Raw genomic sequence first — 22,232 nt, 5'->3', positions numbered from 1 at the left:
AAACTCCTAAAGCTGCCTGGATACCAAAGGATTTATGCAAGCACTGAGATTGTTAAAAGCATCTGTTTTTCTATGTCAATCATATTTCACTTCTCTCAACTTCAGTCATCTTAAGCATGCAGTCAAATAGAGTATCCTAGATTTCCCCAGAAATGCAGAGAGAGAGAATTCACAAAGTGAATTCTTCAATGCAATCCACATACTTCCTAGATGGCTTGTGCTCTATACAGTTTTAGATTATATAGTGCTGCTATAATTAAATATCAAATTGTATTTTTGCCCAAATAAAATGATTGAATCTACTTAGTAATTTGATATTTAAGGCCTGAAAAATCCAATGCTTGTACGCATTTATAAAATCATATTTAAGAACTTCTTCAGCCCTGATTTTAATTGTCCATATCTATTTCAAAAGCCTGACTGAAAATTCTGAAAAACCTAGCTGACTCCTTTTGCATGTCAAAACAAAATGGAAAAAATAAAAAAGAATTCATTAATTATGTTAAAACACACTTCTCTGTATATTGGAGGAGATCTTCCTTTTGTAGCGTTTGTGTGGCAATTTTCTTGAGGGTAGCTATCTAGTTGTCTTCTGCTATGTGTGCAAGAAAACAGGAGTTTGGACATTTTACACTTCAGAGCTGGGATTGAAAACAGAACATATGCACCAACTGCAGAACAGCTGCCTTGGCCAAAACCCATTCTGTTTTATCAGTTCAATTGCATTTTTCTTCATGCATTCAGATAATAAGAAAACAATGTATTCTAATTTCTTCATCCTATTCAAAAAGAAGTATGTATGCATCAAAGACTAAGATTTTATTAATATTAAAGGAAAAAAGTGTGCTTAGACAGGTCAGAGGTACTAAATGCAAAATCTCCAGAGAAATATTTCACATTATAAGGAAATCTTTATGCATGCAGTAAAGGACTGCATAAACAGACTTCTTTTTATTCTGTGTGGTAAATGGTAATGAATTTCTTATAGAAAGGTGCCTACCAGAAGCTATGGGACAGGATAAATTGCAGAAAGATTCTTGTTTGGGATTTGAGCTCATCAAAATAACCAGACTGTGGGCTCCAGGTCCACAGCCGTTTTTCAGGGAACAGCACCTAAGGGTGGAAGGTAAATAGGTCCCAGCTGTGTCAGCAGGCACTGCAGAGAGGCAATGAGGACCCAGGTACTGCTGCTCTGAGCACAGCTTGAAGCAGCAGCCCTGGCCGGGGGGGTAGAAGAGGAGGGGAGTAAGGTGGGGAAGCACTAATGGGTACCTGGAGGCACACTGCAATCAGGATGAGCAGCCAGTTCTCAGGCTCCTCAGCTCTGTCACCCTTCAACTTGAAAAGCTCTGGGAAAGAGATAAGTCAGTCGGTTAAACACAATAATTATATTCCTTCAAAAGCCAGTGAAAGTGGCACATGTTCAACACGGATCTCCTCCCCCCTTCTTGATTGTAACAGAAGATTTGGGCGGATTTCCTATTCGGAGGCAATCAGTGAATGTGGAGAGCGAGGGATGAAGGATGCCCTGGCTGACCTTCAGAAGAATTATTGTTTCTTTCACTCAGTTTCTCCCCACATCCCCACCCCCATCTCCCTTGTACAAGCCTTGGGAGCTACAGAAGCTTTTTATTTAAAAACAGGTGCATAAGTGGAGCTCTCTGCTGTGGGGATGTAATTGATTCAGGACAACAGTGCCCCTAATCAGACAGCTGCTTTTGTTGTCTTGCCCTTTTGTATGAGGGAATAGGAAAATAGCTATCACTATGTGTCTTAGTCAGGAAATATTCAGCAAATATTTGTCAAGTAAAGTGTGTTTAGAATATTGCTTAAAATTACGCATATATTTAACACTTTCCCCTCCATTTCTTCTCCAAACTGCCAAGCTTTAAAGGATACAATTTAATTAGCAATGACATTTTAATACAGTTACTTGCACTGGCTGTGCTCTATGCAAATAATTTATGTCATGGAAATTGTATTGGGACTGAAAACGCTTTTTCTTTCCCAAGAAGTATTATAATTCCTAATTGGCGAAAGACTCACCGATTTAGAAATGTGTTCAAAGAAACCAAGGCACAAGTCAAGGGTATACGGGGATTAAAGTTACTGTCACTCTTATGCAAATGTCTGTCACCCCACACAAGGCTCACAAATTAAAATTGAAGTGCTGGTTTGCTGCTGCAGTCATGCTTTTGGAATAATCAGTAATGAATTCAGCTACATACCACAACTGTTTCCTAAAACTGGAGCATTATTCTAGTGTAAAATGCCACATTTATATTGTTAGAGAAAATTTATACCCATTTCATCCTACATTCAGATCTTTAAAGTTGCTAGATATGAACCAAGTGCCTTTGCCTACCCTGAAGATGAGTTTTCCATGTGCAGCAGCATGCTTGTCATTACAGATTAGTGCACCATTTAGAGGGAAAGGGAATAGATAGAATAGATAAAATATTTTGCATATGCATAATCAACACAATTGCAAATAAAGGCAAAAGTCTTGGGAGGCAAAACACAGCTGTAATGCTAATGCTGAGTGAATAATTTTCTTGATGAATTTAGCCTCTGTGTCTCCTCACCAAATAGCCTCAAACATATTGTAATTTCTGAAAATTTGGTTATTCTTTAGAATTGCTGCACTGTTTTGTGTGGAGTTTTTTGTTTGTTTTATTTATAACTCTTTGGATTGCATTCAATTTGTGATTATAAAATATTTTCTATCCAGCCTGCAGGCTTTATTAGGTAGTACTGTCTATCATATAAGGATACCTACTGCTTGTAGCAGCATAATTCCTTTAGGAATACCCTCTGCAGTAATATTTCACTTTCTTATTCTAACTATTGGAAAGCTCTGTGGTGAATCCTATAAGGCAGTTCACTATTGACACTGGCACCCAATGATTTGGGAATAATTTCTGTGATTGTGTTCCAATGGATAACAAACAAAGTATAAAGCTAAGAACCCTTAGAACCATTTTCATACAGAAATAAAACCCTATGTTTTCAAAAACAGTAAATCAAAATGATGTGTCCTTGCAACCTGAAAAAAACACCAAGACAGGAGATGGACTTCTAGTAGTTCATGCAGTTTAAAACTTTGGATGTACAAGCACCAAACAACAAGCTGCTGCTTCTGCCAGTAGTGTCTGTATTCTTGCATTTGCTTTTCCATAAATCCATTAGTCAGGCACTCTGTACTGGATTTTATAAACTATTACAGTCAGTTATTCAAAAATCAGCATTTTATGTATACCAGATAAAACCCAAACACTGTGTTTATCAGGGGCTCTGTACCAGTGGTAGGGTTGGAATCAAGCTCCCATAAATACAATATTGTTAATGGTTCCCATTGTGTAATAGTTACCCTCATAACACAAGAGAAAAAATGATTGCCCAAAGCAAAACAGTGTGTGCAAAGAGCTTATTGTATGGCATTTTCTTTCATGATGCATTTGATGACCAAGTCCAAAACCTTTCTAACTCCATAGCTGTTATTCAGGAGCATGATTTGTTTTGATGTGAGGAAGGAAGGTCAGACTCATTTAACAACACTGCACATTCCCCGCCTGTGTCTTTGATATGTCTAGTTCATAGATTCTGATTTACAAATTGTGTTTCTTAAGACCTTATTTGAGAAAATAATCTGGATGCAGCTTTATATGTCTTTGATGTGCACTGTGTTTCCAGGAACTATTAGAAGTAGATCAACCAGATTCCTATAGCACCTGCAATTTTTGTTATCCTTTTTATGTCTTGCTGTCACCCTAACCACAAGCATTTATTTCCAGTGAGGTAGGCAGTACTGCTCTTTGTCCAGCAGCTCTCAGGTCTGAGGGGTGTGCTTGGAATTAAAGCTGTTCCCTTATGGGAACAGCTTTAACTAACTAACTAACTAACTTTGTGATTTTTTAATTAACAGTACACCTAAGTAAAGCATATTGGCTATTGTTACTCTTCTACATCACAAAGCAAAATCTACAAACTGGAACTACCTTTCTTTTTCCCTCTGAAAGTAATTATTAGCAACAAAGCTGTAATAAATCAGAGCACTTAAGGATGCCTCAAGGGAGCTTTCATGTTTGTAAAACCTTGTCAGTCAGGGTTTGGTTTTGCAAAACTCCAAATGAACCAGCGTTTTTTATTTTGATTTTATTTGAACATTCAGAGCAATGAAGCTGAGAAGGTTTCGCTTAAACTTTCTTGTCAGAGTTTTCTTTATTTTTTTTAATACTGTTATCAGTGATAGCTCAGATATCAGATATAATAAATCAGCTCTCTTTAATTCCCAGACTGGCAAACATTTAAAATGAAATCAAGAAAAGATACATGTTTTATATCTTTCTTAAAGCTAATTAAGTGTACCCAGACTATTAGATGCTTATGTTACTGTGTATTTGAGGATTGTCTGCCTGGAGCAGAGAGATAACTTGCAGAAGGAGATGCATTGTGCTGTCAGCAGAGTGGCAGAGCTCATGCCAGGCTCAGACAGCACTGGAGCTGTAGGTATTTCATGTGCTCACAGAGGTTACTGCAAACATGGACACCTTGGGTCATTGAATTACACCAGCAACTTTATTTTACATGCTACAGATCTACAGATGTATTTCACATACGTGAAAGTGCCTGGAAGTACTTCTGCTAGAGGACACAAAATACACTGTAAGGGTGAGTAGGAAGAAGTCTCTTGAAAGGAAAATTGTCACAGAACATTGGCAAAGACTGTGCAGTTACAGTGATTGGGGCAAAGAAATGTGGCATCTTCATTCCTGCGTCTTTAGTTATATCTCAGTAGGATGGATTTTTTTTTTTTCAGTGAATTGGGTCAGAGTTTCCAAAGTTTATGTGCTCATTCTTTTAACAACAGAACAGGATTTAACCTAATGGCAGTTTTTGGTAGGACAAGCAAGGTTAAAAGCATTGATGGGGAGATGGAGAGAGTGGAATTATAGCCTATCTGGAGAATATCTACTGGAATATTTGGGGTTGTGTTACAGCATGGGCGCTCTAACATGGTCCTAGAGAGTGACCTGTGTCCCTGAGTCCGGAGCACACTGCTGTAAAGTCGTTGATGGCAAAGCGAAGGGACAGGTTCGCGTTTCGATATCCGAACAATGTTTGTTCAGGAGCACAAACAGGGAACAGCAAAGGGGTCCAGGGATGAAAGTAGCTTCAAATAGGTCCAGGGACGAGAACAGGATTGAGCTGGGGGCACAGGGTTGTATGTGAGACAAAAGGGACAGATCTGAGGGTCAAGGGCCAATAGGGATAAAGGCAAGTGGTGCAGGAGGGTAACTAGGAACCGGCAGGAACTCATAGGATAACAGGGGTGGAGTACTGCGGCAAAATTAGGCCAGTGGGAGTTAAGGGAAGGAAGAACATTCTGGAAATGGCACATAAATGGTAGATGGGGGCTGAACAGGGGTGACATCAACTAATAAACCAATAATGTAACAGAACTTAAAAGATATTATCATGTGGCTTCAAAGGCCTGTGGGAGGGAGGCTTTCCTCACCGTAATCTAGAGGGGTGTTTTCTCCCCATTTGCATCAGTCCCTCCAGGGTTGACGTATAACTACCCTGGTGGCAGGCCCCTGGGCCTTCACAGGGTTGTTTTGGCAAGGAAACTGTAGTTACAAGCTATAAGTTGCTGCTTTCCATCTTTCTGTAAGAGATTCTTTCCTCCTGTTGAAGAAGCATCTGGACAATGCTCTTGGGCACATGGTATGATTCCTGGGGCTGTCCTGTGCAGGGCCAGGAGCTGCACTGTGATGAGCCTTGTGGGTCTCTTCCAGCTCAGGATATTCCATTACTATAGCCAGTGAATGTGCTAACCAGTTAGTACCTGTGGTGGTATTTATTATAATAAATGTAATATTTATTATATTTAAATAAATAAATGGGGTGTGGAGGGGGAGGCGTATGACATGTGCTAATGCACTCATTAAGGTATATGATGACTATCAGACGTATAAAAATTAATTGGTATATCTGCAGGAGGAAGAGTACAGCCCTAAAGTATGGTTCAGGTGGGAACAGCCTGGAGCTGTTAATTTCTCATGTTTTAAGTCTTTCCTGTCCATTTCCTCTCTGCTCCACTGCAGCAAGAAAATGTTATTTTTCAGTGAGTGGTATATATTGTAAGCAATGTTTTGTTGATTGCCTAACCCAGAACTGAAGCTGTTACTGTAATTCTTACTGTATTAGTATAGTAGCTGCAGAATGGATTAAAAATTAAAAAAAGAGGAGTGGGACTTAAATTGGTAGGACTGTTAAACTGCTGGAGGAGTGGTTAAATGTGTTTGGAAAAAGAAATCATTACTTTAGAACAGTCTAGACCTAGTGACAGCGATACTCAGGACCAGCTATTTAAAAACACCAGACACCCATTAAAATAGACACCTTTTTACTGTTATTGAAGAGTCATTGGAGTATGAGATAGAATGTCAGATGAACAATGAGAAAGGAAAATCAAAGAACTGCAAAGAGTTCTTCCCTTTCAAATGCTTTGTAATTAAATGCCTGGATAATTTCTAGTACTCATTAACTGAAATCAGCTAATGAAGAGTCCACAAGACAGTTGGGCTGTAACTCTGCAGTACAATTGGTCTTGTGAATAAAATTGCTACTCAACAGTAACAAAGACTCACAGAACCTGACTGATAGTAAAACTCTAGCTGACCTTGATGGGAAAAGATAACAGCTAGGATGTTGTTCCCCATGTTTACCTAATGGAGAGATTTCTAACATTATTGAAAAGGGCAAGATATTCTGCTTCAACTTTTCAAGGGAACACCTTAAAAAAATAGGATTATGCACGTGTAAGGTGTTCTGATCTCAAATAATTTCATCAGACTAACAAGTGCATGCTCAAACAACTTTAGTCAGTTTAAAGAGGGTGAATGGTAACTCTGAAATAAAGGCAAGGTACGTAAATTCAAATAATTCATTTTCTAATTTCTCTACATGTATATTGGGAGAACTAGTGAAAAAAAATGGTTCTCAACTGCCAGTGTATTACTCATAAAAGTATCACAAATTACTAAAACTGACCCACATAGACTTTAATGGCACATTCCCAAATGACAGGAATCTTCCCCACTTCTAGCATGTTAAAATAAACACACAAAGTCAGGCTTTGGGTGAAAAGGAGCAAACACAAAAATGACCAGATGGAAAGGTGAAACACTGAAGAACTAAACCAGTATTTTCCTTTGGTCCTTCAGTCGCTATTCAGCTGAGTAGTGAGAAGCACAAGCTCCTTTTTGATTCTCCACAAAACTTCAATGCCTCAGTTTGGGTTTTTTTTCTCTTCAAGCTCTCTTGGAGATGTCGCTCCTTCCTCCCTAATAAATATTTGTGAGTCATGTGCACATGCTAACTCCAGGCTCAGCAATCCTAATTTATAGGCTTTGTAGCTGCATGTGAAAATGCGGTGCAGCTCCCAGCTGGCAAGCTGTCCAGCTGCCTTCTGGGACAGCCCCTTGGACTGCACTCAGGCTGGACTCCTTCCAGCAGCTTTAGTCAGCCCTTGCTAAACCTGCTAACAAGGATCTGGTGCCCATTTTTGTGTGAAGTGAGAGCAGCAACAGCTTCTTAGTTTTGTTTACTGCTTTTTGGCAACCCCCTCCCCAATTCAAAAGGGCATCTGAGAGGTCACAGTTGCAGCCCTTCTGCTTCCCTTCTCCACTGCAGGCATGTGCATTGTCTGTTTACCTTGCTTTAACAAGCTGAATCTTTTAATCTTCCAGTTCAAAGCCGAAACAAGAGGAAGGGTGTTCAAAACCAATAATTACTTTGCATTTTTCTATAATGTCATAATCTTAAAAGTTGTATTAACCAATGAGCTTCTGTGATAAAGTCAAGAACATCTGGTCATGGAAAGGCAAGTATTAGGTGAAGATATAGTTTGACCATTGTCCACCATAAAAAACTACTTTCTGTCAAAAGAAGATATTTACTTGGCATTGCCTTACATTCATAAATCTCAGCTCCTTTTACTCTTGCCAAAATAGTTTTTATTTTGAAAAGAAAATGTCAGATAGTTGAGAACTTGAAGACTATTGTCTGAATTTGTTGCCATTATATGGAAGATGCATGAGTGTCGTAATGATGGGGAGAAATGTAAAAACCATAAAAGAAACTTATTTTGGAACTGGAATGATCCAATGAAATTAGTTGAATTACTGTAGTATGAATCACGATTTGGCCTGAAGTCTGAGTATTTCTGCAGGTTTTGGTAATTGCATGTAAGGCCCTTGTAATTTTGACAGTGTACAGTGCGTGCAGTGAGTGTTGCCATTTCCTTCAGGCTAGTGCTAGTCGTGCATGTTTCTGTTATTTTCTGAATGTGCTTTTAGGGCTGAATGGTGGCAGGCTTTTTCTTCACCTGTAAAGAAACACAAAAACAGGGAAAAGGGTCCCATAATGCTTCCTTAAAGTGAATTGTTGACAAAACCTGCACAGTTTCCAGAGAAAGCAAATATTCTCTTATGTTTTCCTAGCACAGAAGCTATCATCTCAAACTAGGAATAGTGCCAGCAAACTCTGGCAGTATAGAATAAGCAGTTTACTTGCTCAAACTCCCAGGCCATATGGGAATCGGCACCCTTCTCCCCCACAAATACCTCTGTTACTTGAAAGAAGTAGTCCCTGTGTTGCACATATTGGTGATCAAGGGTTCATACTTTGAATTCCAGTTGAAAGGGTTATTTTATGTGAAGCCTGATACCTTTCCTTCACTCAGTCTCTACTAGGTATTCCAAGTTCGTAAATAACTAGGTGCAATGATACAAGTATGGGATTTTTTTCCCCCATGTTTTTGCAGGCTTAGATTGGATGTAGTCTGATGAAATTAAATAAAATTTTCTCTTTGATACAGTTGGTGTGCCTGATTTTAGAGTTCAAGATTTTGGGTAGGCCCAGCACTGCTTGAAAGCTGCTGACTGGGGGAGGTGTCAAATCCTCTGTCATAACTTAAATGCCAGTGTCAGTGCACCATCCAGCATAAAGTTTCTTCAAATCTACCTTGGTCTGCTTCTAAGATCATGACAGAAGATACTGAACAGGCTCAGGCACAAGATCTGGGGGTATGTGTTTCGTTGCTTGCCTTTAAAGCAGCAGGAACAAGTGGAAGTGTCAGGGGCATCACCTGAGACCTGCTAGGAGCTTGTGACACAGCTTGGCACATGCCAAGCTGTTGCAGATGAGTCTGCTTTGGACCACTGCCAGGCTGGAAGAGAAGTCGGGGGTGCTGTTAGGAAGCTGCATACGTCCTCGTCAGTGGTACCGTGTGGTTGTTTTTTGGGGGACTGGGGATTTTTTTTATCAGTTTCCTTAGTTTCTCTGTTGGCTTCCCATAACTCTGAAGAAAATGGAAATGCTTTAATAGGTAATAAATTAGCCTTTTACAACAACAATAGTGAAAAAAATGCATTTATTTCTCCAACTATGTGGTGTTGGGGGGGATATGTAGTACTTAGGAGAGGATATTTTTAAATATTTTTTTTTGTATTTATATTTTTCAATACTTATTGAATAAGTGGGAGCATGAGAAACTCAGGTGTGATCCAAAGTGATAGAGACTGTAAAGTCCAGAGTTGCAGGTTATTCCTGCTATGGGTGAAGGCACTGTAAACACTCACAGACTCCACAAAGGTGCAGAGACATCCAAAGTGATTTTCTCTTGGAAGAGGGTCAGAATTAGCTGTCTTGTGTTTATCTGCAGGGAAAATTTGCCAGTGTAATTAAACTGCTCTAGTTACACAGGTATAACTTCTTGCTCAGTCACTCTTGTCTCAGAAGTGCCCAGGCAGGGAGTTCACACCAGAGTAACCACAGCAGCATGCTGCCCTACGAGTACAGTGAGGCCATTTGCCAGCTGCTGTGTGCCAGGTGGTTGCCATCTGAGATGCTCGGGACAGCACTGCTTATGGTGAAAAAAGTTGCTGAGTGGTGCCAGGGCCTTAGGCAGGCCACACATTCCCATCACTGCCCTGAAAATAAACATTTTAAATCACAAGTCAAATTACTTTCCTAAGTGTAGAAGCTCCAGCTGCCATTGCAAACCTCCAATCACAGCTTTCTTTTGCAGTTCAATGTGAGAAAAAGATGAATGTAACTCTAAATATTCAACAAGGCTTCTGAAGTTTGATCCTTAACTCAGTTTCCCTCCACCTCTCTTTGCTACCACTCTTCTTTTTCTCCACCTTGTCTTTGGCCACAGAATGATTCCTGACTGAAGAAAAGGTTAGGAAAGACGTGAGGTGACTAGTTGGAAGTATGGACTACCTGGCTCCAAGTCTTTACTCTGCTGCAGAATTTCTGTTTGGTCTTGGGTGAGACAGTCTCTCCAGTTTGATTTCTGTCCTGCAAGGGTGAGGAGCACCATGTCCACAACTCTGTGGATTTCTGTTGCAGTTTGTGGTAACCACGACAGAGAAGGTGAGTTAATACAGGTTGTGCAAGATGAGAGATTGGGTCAGTATCTCTCAGCTGTGTTGAATTTCACAGGAGATAGGGACTGAAAAGTCGCTCATTCCCCAGGCAGGCTGCTTTTCTGGAGCAAATTCAGAGCTAGTTTCCCCCTCCTCTTCTTGGAGCAGTCATCCAAAGCTTTAACTGTTTAAAGCATGTTTCTGTTTGCCCTAATGCACTCAAAAGTATCTTTCTTAACCAGGATAATGCCCCTTGGAACCCCTTGTAACCTCTAATTATTACAGCCTGGAGAAATAATTGATTTTTAAGAAGGAGGTTCATGAAACTTCTCAGGTCATTTGTCTTGCAGTGAGATTTGGCTGGAGAAAGACTCATTTAGAGAGACAGAATGAAAAAGAGAAAAGGAAAAGGGAAGGGAAAAAATGGGGGTTGGGAGGGACACACTGGGTTGATCTTCATTTCTCCCTCATCCATGTGTAGCATCCCTTCTTCTTGTCTGGACCATAATTACTTTTTTGGTTAGTGGGGTTTTGCAGGGTATTCCTGAACTGCTGAATGAAGTGTTTATCATCTTGCATAATTTCCTCTTACTTATCTTACAGCAATGTCTGTCTGAGGAGAAAAAAAAAGCATATCGTATGTGGGAACTTTATTATACAGCTGATAAAGGCAGCTGTTTGAATCCTACTATCCAGTCTCTCCTTCATTTCAAATGGGACAATTCAGATTGTGAGTTTAGCTCAAGGATATATACAATGAGGGTAATCAAACGTCTTTATATGGCCTCAAATTTGTGTCATAAAGAACTGCAAAAAAGGCATCCAAACACAACACTGGAAGTTTGATGGCATTTTATGTCTATAGTGTAATCTGGCAGTCATTTCCCTGGCCTACAAATAGCTTGGAAGGGCTCTGCAGTGGTTTGTACACCCTAGAAAGAAAGAGATCCGCATGAACATACACACATGTTGATGTCAAATGCACCTTCTGTGTTTCAGAATTTCTGTTCACTTGCATCACTGTAGGCACACAGTATCCCTGACACAAAAAGAAAGGGATAGGCTAATGCTTTATCTATAATCATCTCTGTTCCCTCTGGCAGCTGTGCCTCTTTCAGCGTTGGATGTCTGGTGATGGAACAGACAAGCCATAGCTTCTACACAGTACATAGAGTGTGCTGGCTCTCCAGTCTGATCCTTGGGCAGAGTAATTGATGGGGTGATAGAGAATACTTAGCATACTTAGAGGGGAACTGCTGGGTCCAGTCCTTTTCCTTATCCAGACTTCGGTCAGGTTTCTCTCCCTTCACAGATTAGTGAGCAATCCAGTGGAGGTGGGGGCACCCACCTCTTTTTCTTTTAAAAGCTGCCTCTAGTTAAGTGTCCCTTTTATTTTTCTTTTATTCTTACTCTGCTGAGAATTTTTTTTTTCTCCAGAAATAGTTAGTTTCTCTTATTTCTTTCAAGACGCAAAGCAAAGGAGCACTCTGTGCTTTCAGGCCAGGGACAGATCTTTGTTGCTTTTTGTGAGGAGGCAGCCCAGGTGGGCACAGTTAGACCTCAATCCAATAGGCATTACTGTCCAGAGAAGGGGAATGAAGCTCGTGGAGGGTCTGGAGCACAAGTCCTATGAGGAGAGGCTGAGGGGAGCTGGGGGCATTTGGTCTGGAGAAGAGGAGGCTCAGGGGTGATTTTATCACACGTCTACTCCCTGAAAGGTGGGTGTAGCCGGGTAGGGGTCGGTCTCCTCTCCCAGGCAACCAGTGACAGGATGAGATGACATGGCCTCAAGCTGTGCCAGGGGGCATTTAGGTTGGACACTGGGAAGAATTTCGCCGTAGAAAGGGTGATGAGAAACTGGAATGGGCTGCCCAGGGACGTGGTGGAGTCACCGTCCCTGGAGGTGCTCAAGAAAAGGCTGGACATGGCACTTAGTGCTGTGGTGCAGCTGACAAGGTGGTGCTCGGTCATACATTGGACTTGACGATCTCAGAGGTCTTTTCCAACCTAATTGATTCTGTAATTGACACGTGCGTAAAGCTAGAGCTGCTTTTGCAGTCGTTGTTTAAGGGAAAGCCCACAGTATAGTCGGAGTTTGGTAGGATTCCGTGAGTGCGCCTGTTTGGTCTCTATGTGTTGCCTTGAACAGCGATGGTGAGGACGTTGTGTTCAAAACTTGCTTTGCTGGGGCGAAAAAAAAAAAAAAAAAAAGAGAGAGATAAAGAGAGAGAGAAAAGCAAAACAAACACACACGGTATTTTTGTAGGCGTGTAAACAATTGTCTCCGGACCGCTGCTAAGTTTTGTAGCAGGTTTCCTGCGGACGCGCCCGGCTGTTCCTTCCATGCGCCGCCCGCACCTTCGGGCAGGGCCCGAGCCAGCGGCGGCTCCGCGAGCGCGCGCTGCCACCTAGCGGCCGCCGCCGGGAACGGCGCCGCGGCCTTGGCACCGCCTCGGGCACGGGGGCGCAGGAGCAGCAACAGGCGAGTTTGGAAAGGCGGCGAAGCCCGGTGTGACTGCTCACCCCCCGCCCAGGCTTCCCCCGGGCACTGGGCGTATTTCCTTGGCTGGTGGGGGGTGCTCTCTGGGCTGCCCACACTGTGGTGGGATCTTTGGGGTGATCCCGCACTGTCAGGTGAGGGATCGGCTTTGCCATTTGCTTTGTATTTGTGAATGAAGGAGACGTTTGCCGAAGGAATACTCTAAACTCACCGGGAAAAGTTCGTGCCAAATAGTTTCTCCCCCGCCAAACTCCAACAGAGTGAAAGAAAAAGGAAGAAAATCACAGAACAATTTAAACAGGCAGGAGAAGAAAGGAAACTATGATTTGCTTATGTGCAATATACAAGATCACAACGCGAACACAACATAAAGAGCTGATATTTTGTCCTGATTTAATAATCATAATTCTACTTGCAATTTGTTTTCTCAAAAAATGAAATACCTCCAATCAGGATGGGTGATGTGGCTTAAACAATTTAGCCATTCAAAGTGTCCTTTCAAATTATCTGGCATCTAACAATTGAAATGAAGTTATGCCATTGGCTTCTTTTAAAGCCTAGATTTGAAACTACAGATTTGTTAGCCATTTACAGTTGCTTCATAAAAGACCATCCCTACTGTAAGGTTGCCCGCATTTGCACTGTATTTTAGTAAAGAACATGCAAAATCGCTGGGCTGTTTGTTGCACAGGAAAGTTGTTCCCTTGTGTGCATCCTGCTGTGCCACAGTACCTTTCCGAAATCAATGGAACGCAGCACTCTGGAAGACAGAGGACATCTTGAGCTGTTATGATATTCTGCACAGATCTGGACAAAATGTAGATGAGGTAACCATTGTGGTTCATGATAGAGAACTTGGATATAAGCAAAATGCCAAGGGGCTCTATTGGTGCTAAGAGATATTTTGATTTCCCCATTGCTAATACCAAATATGAAAAAAACAACCCCGATTTTATTTACCTTATTACATTTTATACCTTTTAGGTATTTGAGTTTATGTCTCTTCCCTGAGATCCTGAGTACATAAAACAAGCTGATTTTCTTTGTGAAAACTAGACTTGTCATAAATACTGTGATTCCAGGAGGTGAAACTTAAAAACTAAAACTCTGCTTATATGCGTATGAGAAAGTACAAAGTTATGAAAGTTATATTAATTAAATGATAGTATTATTGTTTGTAGTAAGTTTCTCTTATTATTGTTTGTGGGGCTTGTGTGTCATTTTTAGTTATCAAAGCATCTATGGATATAATATATAGATCAACAGTAATGAGACTTACCAAAAATACTGCTAAATCTTGTTCTTTTAAAGCCAGATGCTGGGGGAGCGGTGGGGGCACATCCATTGTTTTTGCCAAGAGCCAGGTTGGAACTATATTGACATCTAGCCTTGGACCCTTTTTCCCCCATCAACTATCATAACTGAGTTAGCTCTGAAATAGTACTGTCAAGGAGTTTGATAAATATATTGCTGATTATTTATATACTTTGTATAATTCTGGCTTATTTTTGACAAGTAATCAGTCTTTGCTGCAGCCTAGCTTAGACTATAAATGTTCTTCATGTGCTGGCTAATGTTAAGGTGAACACAAGGACTGTCTGGCAGCCCTTGTGGTGGAGAGAAAGTGATGCTGCATGAGAAAATGGTGTTTAAAAATCTGTGTTTGCAAGTGTGAGCAAGAGAGAGGAAGAACATTGTTTGCTGTTGTTTACTGGGAACTTTACAGAAGAACAAAACAATTTCTTTTTTGTTTCCAGTCATTTTTTTGTTTCCAGTCAAGATCTGTTGACTCTGAAATCTACTTTACCTTCTAGGATTTAGGGCTGTAAACCCAGTAATTGCCAACAGTGTCCTAATAATGGGTAAAAAAGTGTGTAGGAAGGAACATGGATAACATAATTTACAGAGCCATTGGAAAGTTCAGAATAAAATTACTTTTTCCTCTTTCTTTCTGTCTTATTTGTTAAATTAACTGATAGCTTTTTTAAAAAATTAGTATCAACCTTTACTACATTTTTTCCAAAAAACACAAAATGTCCATGTGTGGGTAGGCCTGACTGGGCAGAGTGTCAGTAGTTTTCTGTTCTGTCTTCTAGCATGGGCAAATTATAGAGCAATGTGCTGTATAAGAAATCCGTGTAAGCACAAACCCACTTTTCCCAGAGATTGCTGGCATTGCTCCTGCAGAAGTAACAGAGCTGTATAATGATTTTCTCATCCCTGCCTGAAATGGCAGCGCTCTGTGTACGTTGTCTGCAACACACGTCACACTGTATGTTGTCAGCCACCTAAGTACACAAAACTTAGGTCAGATACAAATAAAGCAGCTAGCAGACATCAGGTATTTTCAAAAGAAGTTTTTTGATTCTGATTTGGTTTGTTTTGGTCTTTACCTAAGCTTAAAATTGCTGTTGTCAGTCTGTCCAAGACAGTGAACTCTGCTAAGGAAGAAATACTGAGCCGCTTCCCTGGAAAACAGCTAAAAACACATTTTTAAAAAACAGTTAGTATTTCATGTGTGCTCCTTTGTTCTAGACAAACCCTTTCTTTGCTTGTATTGATGCCCAAGTGTCATGGTCTGTGCATGGGACATATGTGCACAGATACATTTCTTGCATTAGTCTGGCTGCAGATGGAGAGCAATGTCATCTGCTACCTTTAACTCACAGCCCAAAAGACCATAGATCTGATCCAAGAAAATTACTTTGTGCTCCTCTGCTTGCAGTATTTCTACGTGTTTCTTACATCTCACACAGGAGTTGACCTTGAGGTCCCAGCTTCGTTTCAGCAGGGAAAGGTTACCTGCTACTCCAAGTTCTGATTCATACCAGAGTTTTCTGCTACAGAATCTACAAAGAAGAAAAGAGCAATGGGAGCTCTTCCTGTCAGCATCCTGACAGGATGATTTCAAAAAATATCATTGTTCCTGCAAGGGAAGAGAGGGGGAAAAAACCCATAAATAGGCTAGAAAACTAAAGACAGCACTTCCCTGCTCTTCCATTTTGGCAGAAGTATCTGGGAACTTGACAAAGTTTTAGTAGGTGTCGATGCTGAAGACCTGTGTAGGGCTCCTGCAGGGTGAACATGCTGACCTCTGCTTTGAATTCCCAAACCTACCATGAACTTTACCATCGTCATCAGTGTCCCAACCCCTCTGAAGGCTCCATGTTCTTACAGTGCTGTAAATTAATGAAAACAAGAACTGAGGGAAATTGAGTAAAGGGGTTATAAAGTTCTTCTTAAGCAAATTTTCTTCTGATCCTTACAAGTCTCTGTAGCATAACAAGCAAGAACAAATGTTAAAATTTAGGGTTCCCTTAGCACAGCTGTGTCCAGATTTACTATTTAGTTTGAATTTGGAGTCACCATCAGAGATGCTGAAACCTTTTTATCTCATTTTGTCTTTATTAATAATCAGAGTCCTTTCTGGTGTATTCTCATATACCCTTCTGTAATAAATATGAAAAACAATTCCTCTTGCCCCTCAGACTTTTTAGTTAGAACTGTTGCCATTTCATGTAGTAATTCTCAACTGTAAAGTTGAATGCAGTATTAGAGAGTTTACTTAGAGTTTAGAACTGTGCAGTATTATGATCAAAACTCGATATTTTGTGACCAGGTTGTATTTTAGGATGTCAAAGGAGGTCATGTGCACAGATAACAGTGAGGACCTATATAGCAGGGTCATGTTTAACCATTTATGTTTGTCACAAAGATTCAAAAATAATTATTTTCAAGGATCTTCTACAGTGGTACATAGTGAGAGCACAATTTTTGATATCCAAGGTTAGAACCACTGTTGCTTCTTATGCCCATACAATACATTTAGCTCCTCTCTTATATTTTAGTTTGCTGAGTCTGATTCAAATTCCATTGGCATTAATGAAGAACACTCATTGACTTCAATAATCTTTGAATTGTGTCTAGTATCAACTACATTACCCTAATCAAGTGAGAAGCAATTGTTATAGATGCATTATTTAGCACTGATTGGGGAGTTACTGTCAGCTCCCTTGTCACACAGTGTTAGATGTTACTTTATAAAGACTTGATTATTAAATTAATATCGTGGGTCATAAATCTTGCAGTTGTGCTTTCACTTCTTACTGTGGAATAGTCTGTATTTGTGTTATAGCTCCCCTAAAGTGTACATTTGAAGAGTTCAGCCTATTTATATAATTTCCAAATCTCTAATCTCTTCTTCTGTGAAGTGGCATTTTTCTTACAAACCATAGTGAAGTGAGGGCCACAATGTGCCTCACATTTTTCTCCACGTCCCATAGCAAGATGCACCCTGCATTGCTGCTGACTTCGATCTGACAGCACTGATTTGGGCATAAAGCGTTAAGACAAAGAATACCAGAGTACTGATGGCACATCCTGAAATAACTTCTTTAAGCCTTGTTCAGGGGATGTGATCAGCAGTCACAAAACAGGCAGTTGCAATTAGGAAGCAGGACACTGGCAGGTCACACGCACATGGCAGTGCTCTGGCCCAGCTCTTTATCATGACAGTGTTAGATGTTGCCCTGTCACGAGAGGATCTGTCTGTCCCCAGGATGGGTGCGTTTAATTTTTTTTTGAATCAGCATTCAGTATTCAAGTTATAATTATAGTGCATTTTGAGTGAGCAAGTTCAGAGCCACAGTGGTGTAAAAATAGGGGACAGGATACTTTCTACAGTGATAATCTCAGTTTTGTTATTATCTATGGGGCAGTTAAAAGTAGTTTTGTTGGTGATCAGACTTTTCCTTCAAAAGAGCTGCAGGGGACAGAGAACTCTTCTGTGAGTTAGCTGCAAGTCAGCTGTTTGCCTTAAAGGAGCATGTAATTTGGTGTTAGTGAAGTCCAAAATGATTAACTGTCATAACCAATGCATAGACTTGTTTCAGCAGCTAGAATTTCACTTTAGATTCTAACTTTCGGACTGATGGGCTTCTGTGCCGGTGCAATGCTTCTTCAGTCAATAAAAGCCCAGACCTCCTAAAGTAAATCAGATGTGAAATCTTCCTCTGCTTGTTAGATCGAAGTGATGGTTCTGGAGAATAATGTGATTTAAATTTTGGGATAGAGAAACATGTGCCTGTTGTATTCAGAACAGTAGTATTACAGTGGACTGTCTTAATCACCCACAAGATAAGAGAATTCTGAAGTGTGACAGCAGTGGGTAAAGAAGGCCTCTCTCTGGGGTGAACTGCTCCACTTCCACAGCTCAGAAAGGAGTATATGACTGCCGGAACAAGCTCTGCTTCAGAAATAGGGCATGAAAAAACAGAATATACTTGTGCTTACTACTGGAACCAAACCTCAGAGCTATATGATGAACATGTGAAAATGTTCAAACCACATTTTCTGGGGGGGATCAATATAAAAGAACTTCAGGAAGGGTACATAAAGGTGATTTACTTTGCACCTTTCTCTGGCTTACTGCAGAAAAATGTAATTGAACTTCAACTGGCCTCTGAATTATTTGGCCTTCTGTTAAGGGAGCAGAGAAAGATCTCTGATAGATGTTTGTTATGATCCTGATGAAAGCTTTTATGCTGTGTAGCATGAGAATCAAAAGATTTAAAAAAAAAAACACAGAAAAAAAAGAAAAGAAATAGATTTTTAAAAGATGGTTTCAACCACGCACCATTTCACCTCTGTGGTTTTCCTTGCTATATCTATCCCAAATACCACCTTACAGGATCCTGCAGTGCACAAGCTGCCATCACTCGCCCTTTGCTCTCCTTTTCCACGCTCCCCTCCAGACATTACTTCAAAACTAAGAATTCAGTCACTTAGCATTTACACCACAGCTTCTCACCACAACATTTCTAACTCTGGAAATTGTTTCCTAGTTTTTTAAATAACTAATCTAAGATGAAGTAATTTTCAATGTAAATTAAATTTCATAATACGATCTCAAATGCTTCTCAAAATAAAACTACTAAGTAAGATAAAGTACCATTATCATGGTAATGTAATGGATCTACAAAAAATTCCTTAGTGCTTACAGTGGAGACAAATTTCCAGCCCACTGGGTTCAATGAACATGGTTCCAAGCAACAGGTAAGATATTGGAGGTATTCTGTTCATAACTGAAAAGCCCAGAGGGTTCAGGATCCTTTGCAAAAGGACAAAGATGTCTGTGTTCCACAAAATGCCAGAGTTATATTAATGTGCTGAATTGCAGGATTCAGAGAATAAAGCAAGAAAAATGCACATACCGATAACAAACATTTTGCTAATTTTTGCAAATCAAAGAGCTTGAAAAGAACTTATAATAGATTTATTGCTGAATGACATCCTTTGAAGTTATTTATTTCTTGACAATACAGGATGATCAGTATCCTGTTTTATTTAATTTTGTTTGCATAAGTAGAACACGGAAACTATTAACCGGGGAAAAAATTGCTGATTAAAGCTGCATCTAAATTTATTCCACATTGTTTGGGGATGGCACAGATCAGGATATCTGAAATCAGGTAGCTGGATTATAAATTTCATCAGTGTGTTAAACAGTCCAAGTTTATCCCAGGCCAGAGTGTGCAGTCAGAGTCCAGTATGGATGTTTCATTAGCCTGGGAAACTTTATTGGGTAAAGTATTTCTATTCTCCTTTTCATTTTGGCCCACTGATTGAATTAAATGCTGCCTGAGAGTGTGTAACTAGTTCAGGTTATAGTAGCATAGATGTTATGATGTTTTTTTATATATATTATTAGGTGTTATGTAAAATTTCCTAAGCTGTGAGAAAGCAGAGGGTTTTTCTTATATTTTTAATTTAACAGGCCAGTAGCATTACTGCTCTCTCACCCAATGAAAACCATCGGGTAGGAGTTTCATGGCCCAGCTGTTGAGGGGTCACCCCAGCCATGAGGATGAAGTGCCACAGGCTGGCCCAGCTACCTCCCACCGCTCCAGCCCCAGCAGAGGGTGCTCCCCTAAGAGCCACTCCCTGCTTTAATCCATGTCCTTACCTAGTTTTGCCTCCTGCTTTTGGAGTTGCGAAAACAACCTGCAAGCACAGCAAGGGCATCAAAGGCAGATGTTAAAGATAAAAATTTTGAAGAAAACACGAGCTTTTAAATGTTAAAACTTGTAGCTGTAGAGAACATTCATCCTGATGCAGTTTCCAAGGCAGTAAGGGCTGTAGCACTTGCAGCGCTCCCTGCTCATTAGGAAACGTCAAATGGTGTAGAGGGAATACTCAGACCTCAGTGTGTCAGGAAAAGTAAAAGCTGGCAAAGGAAAAAAGGTTATTCGATGAATCCGGTGACGGGTTGATGGTCATGTAAAGGTCTGCATCAGCATTTATTTGCTGATGTCTGGAACTGGAAAGAGTTTGAGCCTTCACAAGGTTTACCTGTCAAAGCAGCTGACATAAGCTTTAAAGATTGATGAAATAAATGACACATCTTGCATTGGAGGCTCCCGCCTATCAGGCAGTCATTAGGTTGTTATGGATTTCTCTCCTCTTCGTCTTAAGGCAGAGGTTTGTTTCTAAACTCTGCCTCTCAGGGCTCAGACAGGTCTGCAACTCTATGGAAAGGAAGACATAGCTTTTAGATTTTCCCCAGATCTTGTAATCCCCATTTCTTAGAAAATTACCCTGCAAATTCTTCTGTGCTTTTCTTGGCACTTGAGGGAGGAGGGTGTTAATTGTTAAAAGTTGCAATTATAAACCTATTTAAATACTTAAATATTTAAGTATTTAAATATAAATATTTTAATTTTTGTAACTTCTTCCTATCACAATAGTTTTGTGAGTTAATCTGGTAATGCATTGTGGCAGACTCTGTGTTTTTAATGTGTGGAATATGATGAACTTTATCATATTTATATATGCAGCAAGCTGGAATCCACAGTTACATTCCATACACGGAATGTAACTTCATACACCTTAGGGACTTAAACTTCAGAGACTTTTAAATACAAGCCTCTGGCTTGAAACTGTCTTTCTCTTGGCTGCACATAGCACCCAGTAGAAGTTTGTATCTGACTTGTCGTTTTTGAGGTGTGGCAGACTTAGAGATGGTAATAGGAGTAGAAGTTTTACAAATGATTGTGTTAGAGACATGTATGAATCCCTGAGTTTCTTTATTATATGTTGTGGGAGCATTCAGTTAGCTGAGGCATACTTCACTTTTGAATCATAAGGAAAATGCCACTACCCAGCTTGCTTGCAAACTTGCTGGTTTGCTTAGAAGCCTCATTGCATCAGCCAAAACAACAGTGCGTGTTTAGAGTGCTCTGTGGAGCACAATGTTTCCTTTTCTGCGTTCAGTAATTTAAATGATTGGAGTGGTACTTTTGACAAGGAAGAAATCATTTTGTTGTTATGGATCATTTTTCAAGTGAGACTGAGTTTTGGAATAAAGTGATGGTGAGTAAACCCTGTGAATGGGGAAAGGGATTTTTATTGTTCTCAGTTTTATTCAGCAGTTTCTGAAAAGTAAGATGGAAGTGATTTTGCTATTCTCTCTGCAGAGTTATATGTCTTTTATTAAGCAGAAAACATAATGTAGCCGTTAGAGACAGTAACAGGCACGTTTACTGTTGTGTTCCGTTGGGAAGTGGAATGTGATTTCTCTTTTAATATCAAGATACAAATCTGATTCACAGTTAGTTCATATGGCTTTCAGGAGAATCTGAAAGGGAAACATGTCAGCTCATTAAACAGATGTATTTTGTCTAAACAGCTGCTTTTAAGAAAAGTGTAACAAAAATTTTCAAGATCATTTGTGGTATTGCTTTCTTGATATTTAAAGAGGTGAGTTTTCTTACTTTAAAAAAAATGGAAAATAAAATCATAACCTAATTTTATTTTTGATGGAGGAAAATTTTTTAAAGGTTACTAATTAGGACTGTTCTCTTTATGAGAACAGTATTCTGCATGCTCTGTAACTAGCCATTTTCTTTTTTCCTTTATTCTTTTTTTTTTGCCATCAAAATGCAATTGATATTTTAGTCATTGAATTATTGATTTCATCCAAAGAGCGACTGTGGGTTTTTTAAGTCCAAGTTTTGCCTATAAGAGCATAAAGGCCAGACAGAATAATGCTGGTTAAATAAAGGGAGGTACTTATATGCATAGCTGCAGGTTAGGACAGGTAAACTTTATTGTACCTTCTCTCCTTGCTGATGGTAATCAGGGCATTTTTATTAGCCTGACAAAAAGGAAAAATCAACTGGAGGCTTTCTAAAGTAACTTAAAGAACACTTTCTTTTCTGAGGGAGAAAGGGAGTCTGATCTATCTGGTAAAGGTTATAATCAGTATGTCTGGCTTATTGTCTCAGGCATTGCCA

The 22,232-nt window shown here is 40.0% G+C and overlaps 1 protein-coding gene across 3 annotated transcripts in view; it reads left to right on the top strand.

Annotated features, from left to right (window-relative positions):
- LOC136286846 (SAM and SH3 domain-containing protein 1-like) overlaps positions 1-22,232 on the top strand; it is a 532,287-nt gene that overhangs the window by 320,873 nt on the left and 189,182 nt on the right. Inside the window, exon 1 of one of the 3 annotated variants that reach the window (XM_066178883.1) lies at positions 21,259-21,309. The exons of the other annotated variants lie outside the window; for them this stretch is intronic. Within the exon in view, the coding sequence (XP_066034980.1) occupies positions 21,265-21,309 (45 nt within the window). The 5' untranslated portion in view covers positions 21,259-21,264. Of the gene's footprint in view, positions 1-21,258; positions 21,310-22,232 lie in introns of those variants that run through there. 3 annotated transcript variants of the gene reach the window in all.

This window comes from Chamaea fasciata, unplaced genomic scaffold, assembly GCF_029207755.1.
Source record: "Chamaea fasciata isolate MVZ Bird 193981 ecotype frontalis unplaced genomic scaffold, bChaFas1.0.hap1 SCAF_3, whole genome shotgun sequence".
NCBI classification, from domain to species: domain Eukaryota; kingdom Metazoa; phylum Chordata; class Aves; order Passeriformes; family Sylviidae; genus Chamaea; species Chamaea fasciata.
This window is presented reverse-complemented; position numbering and strand designations above follow the sequence as displayed.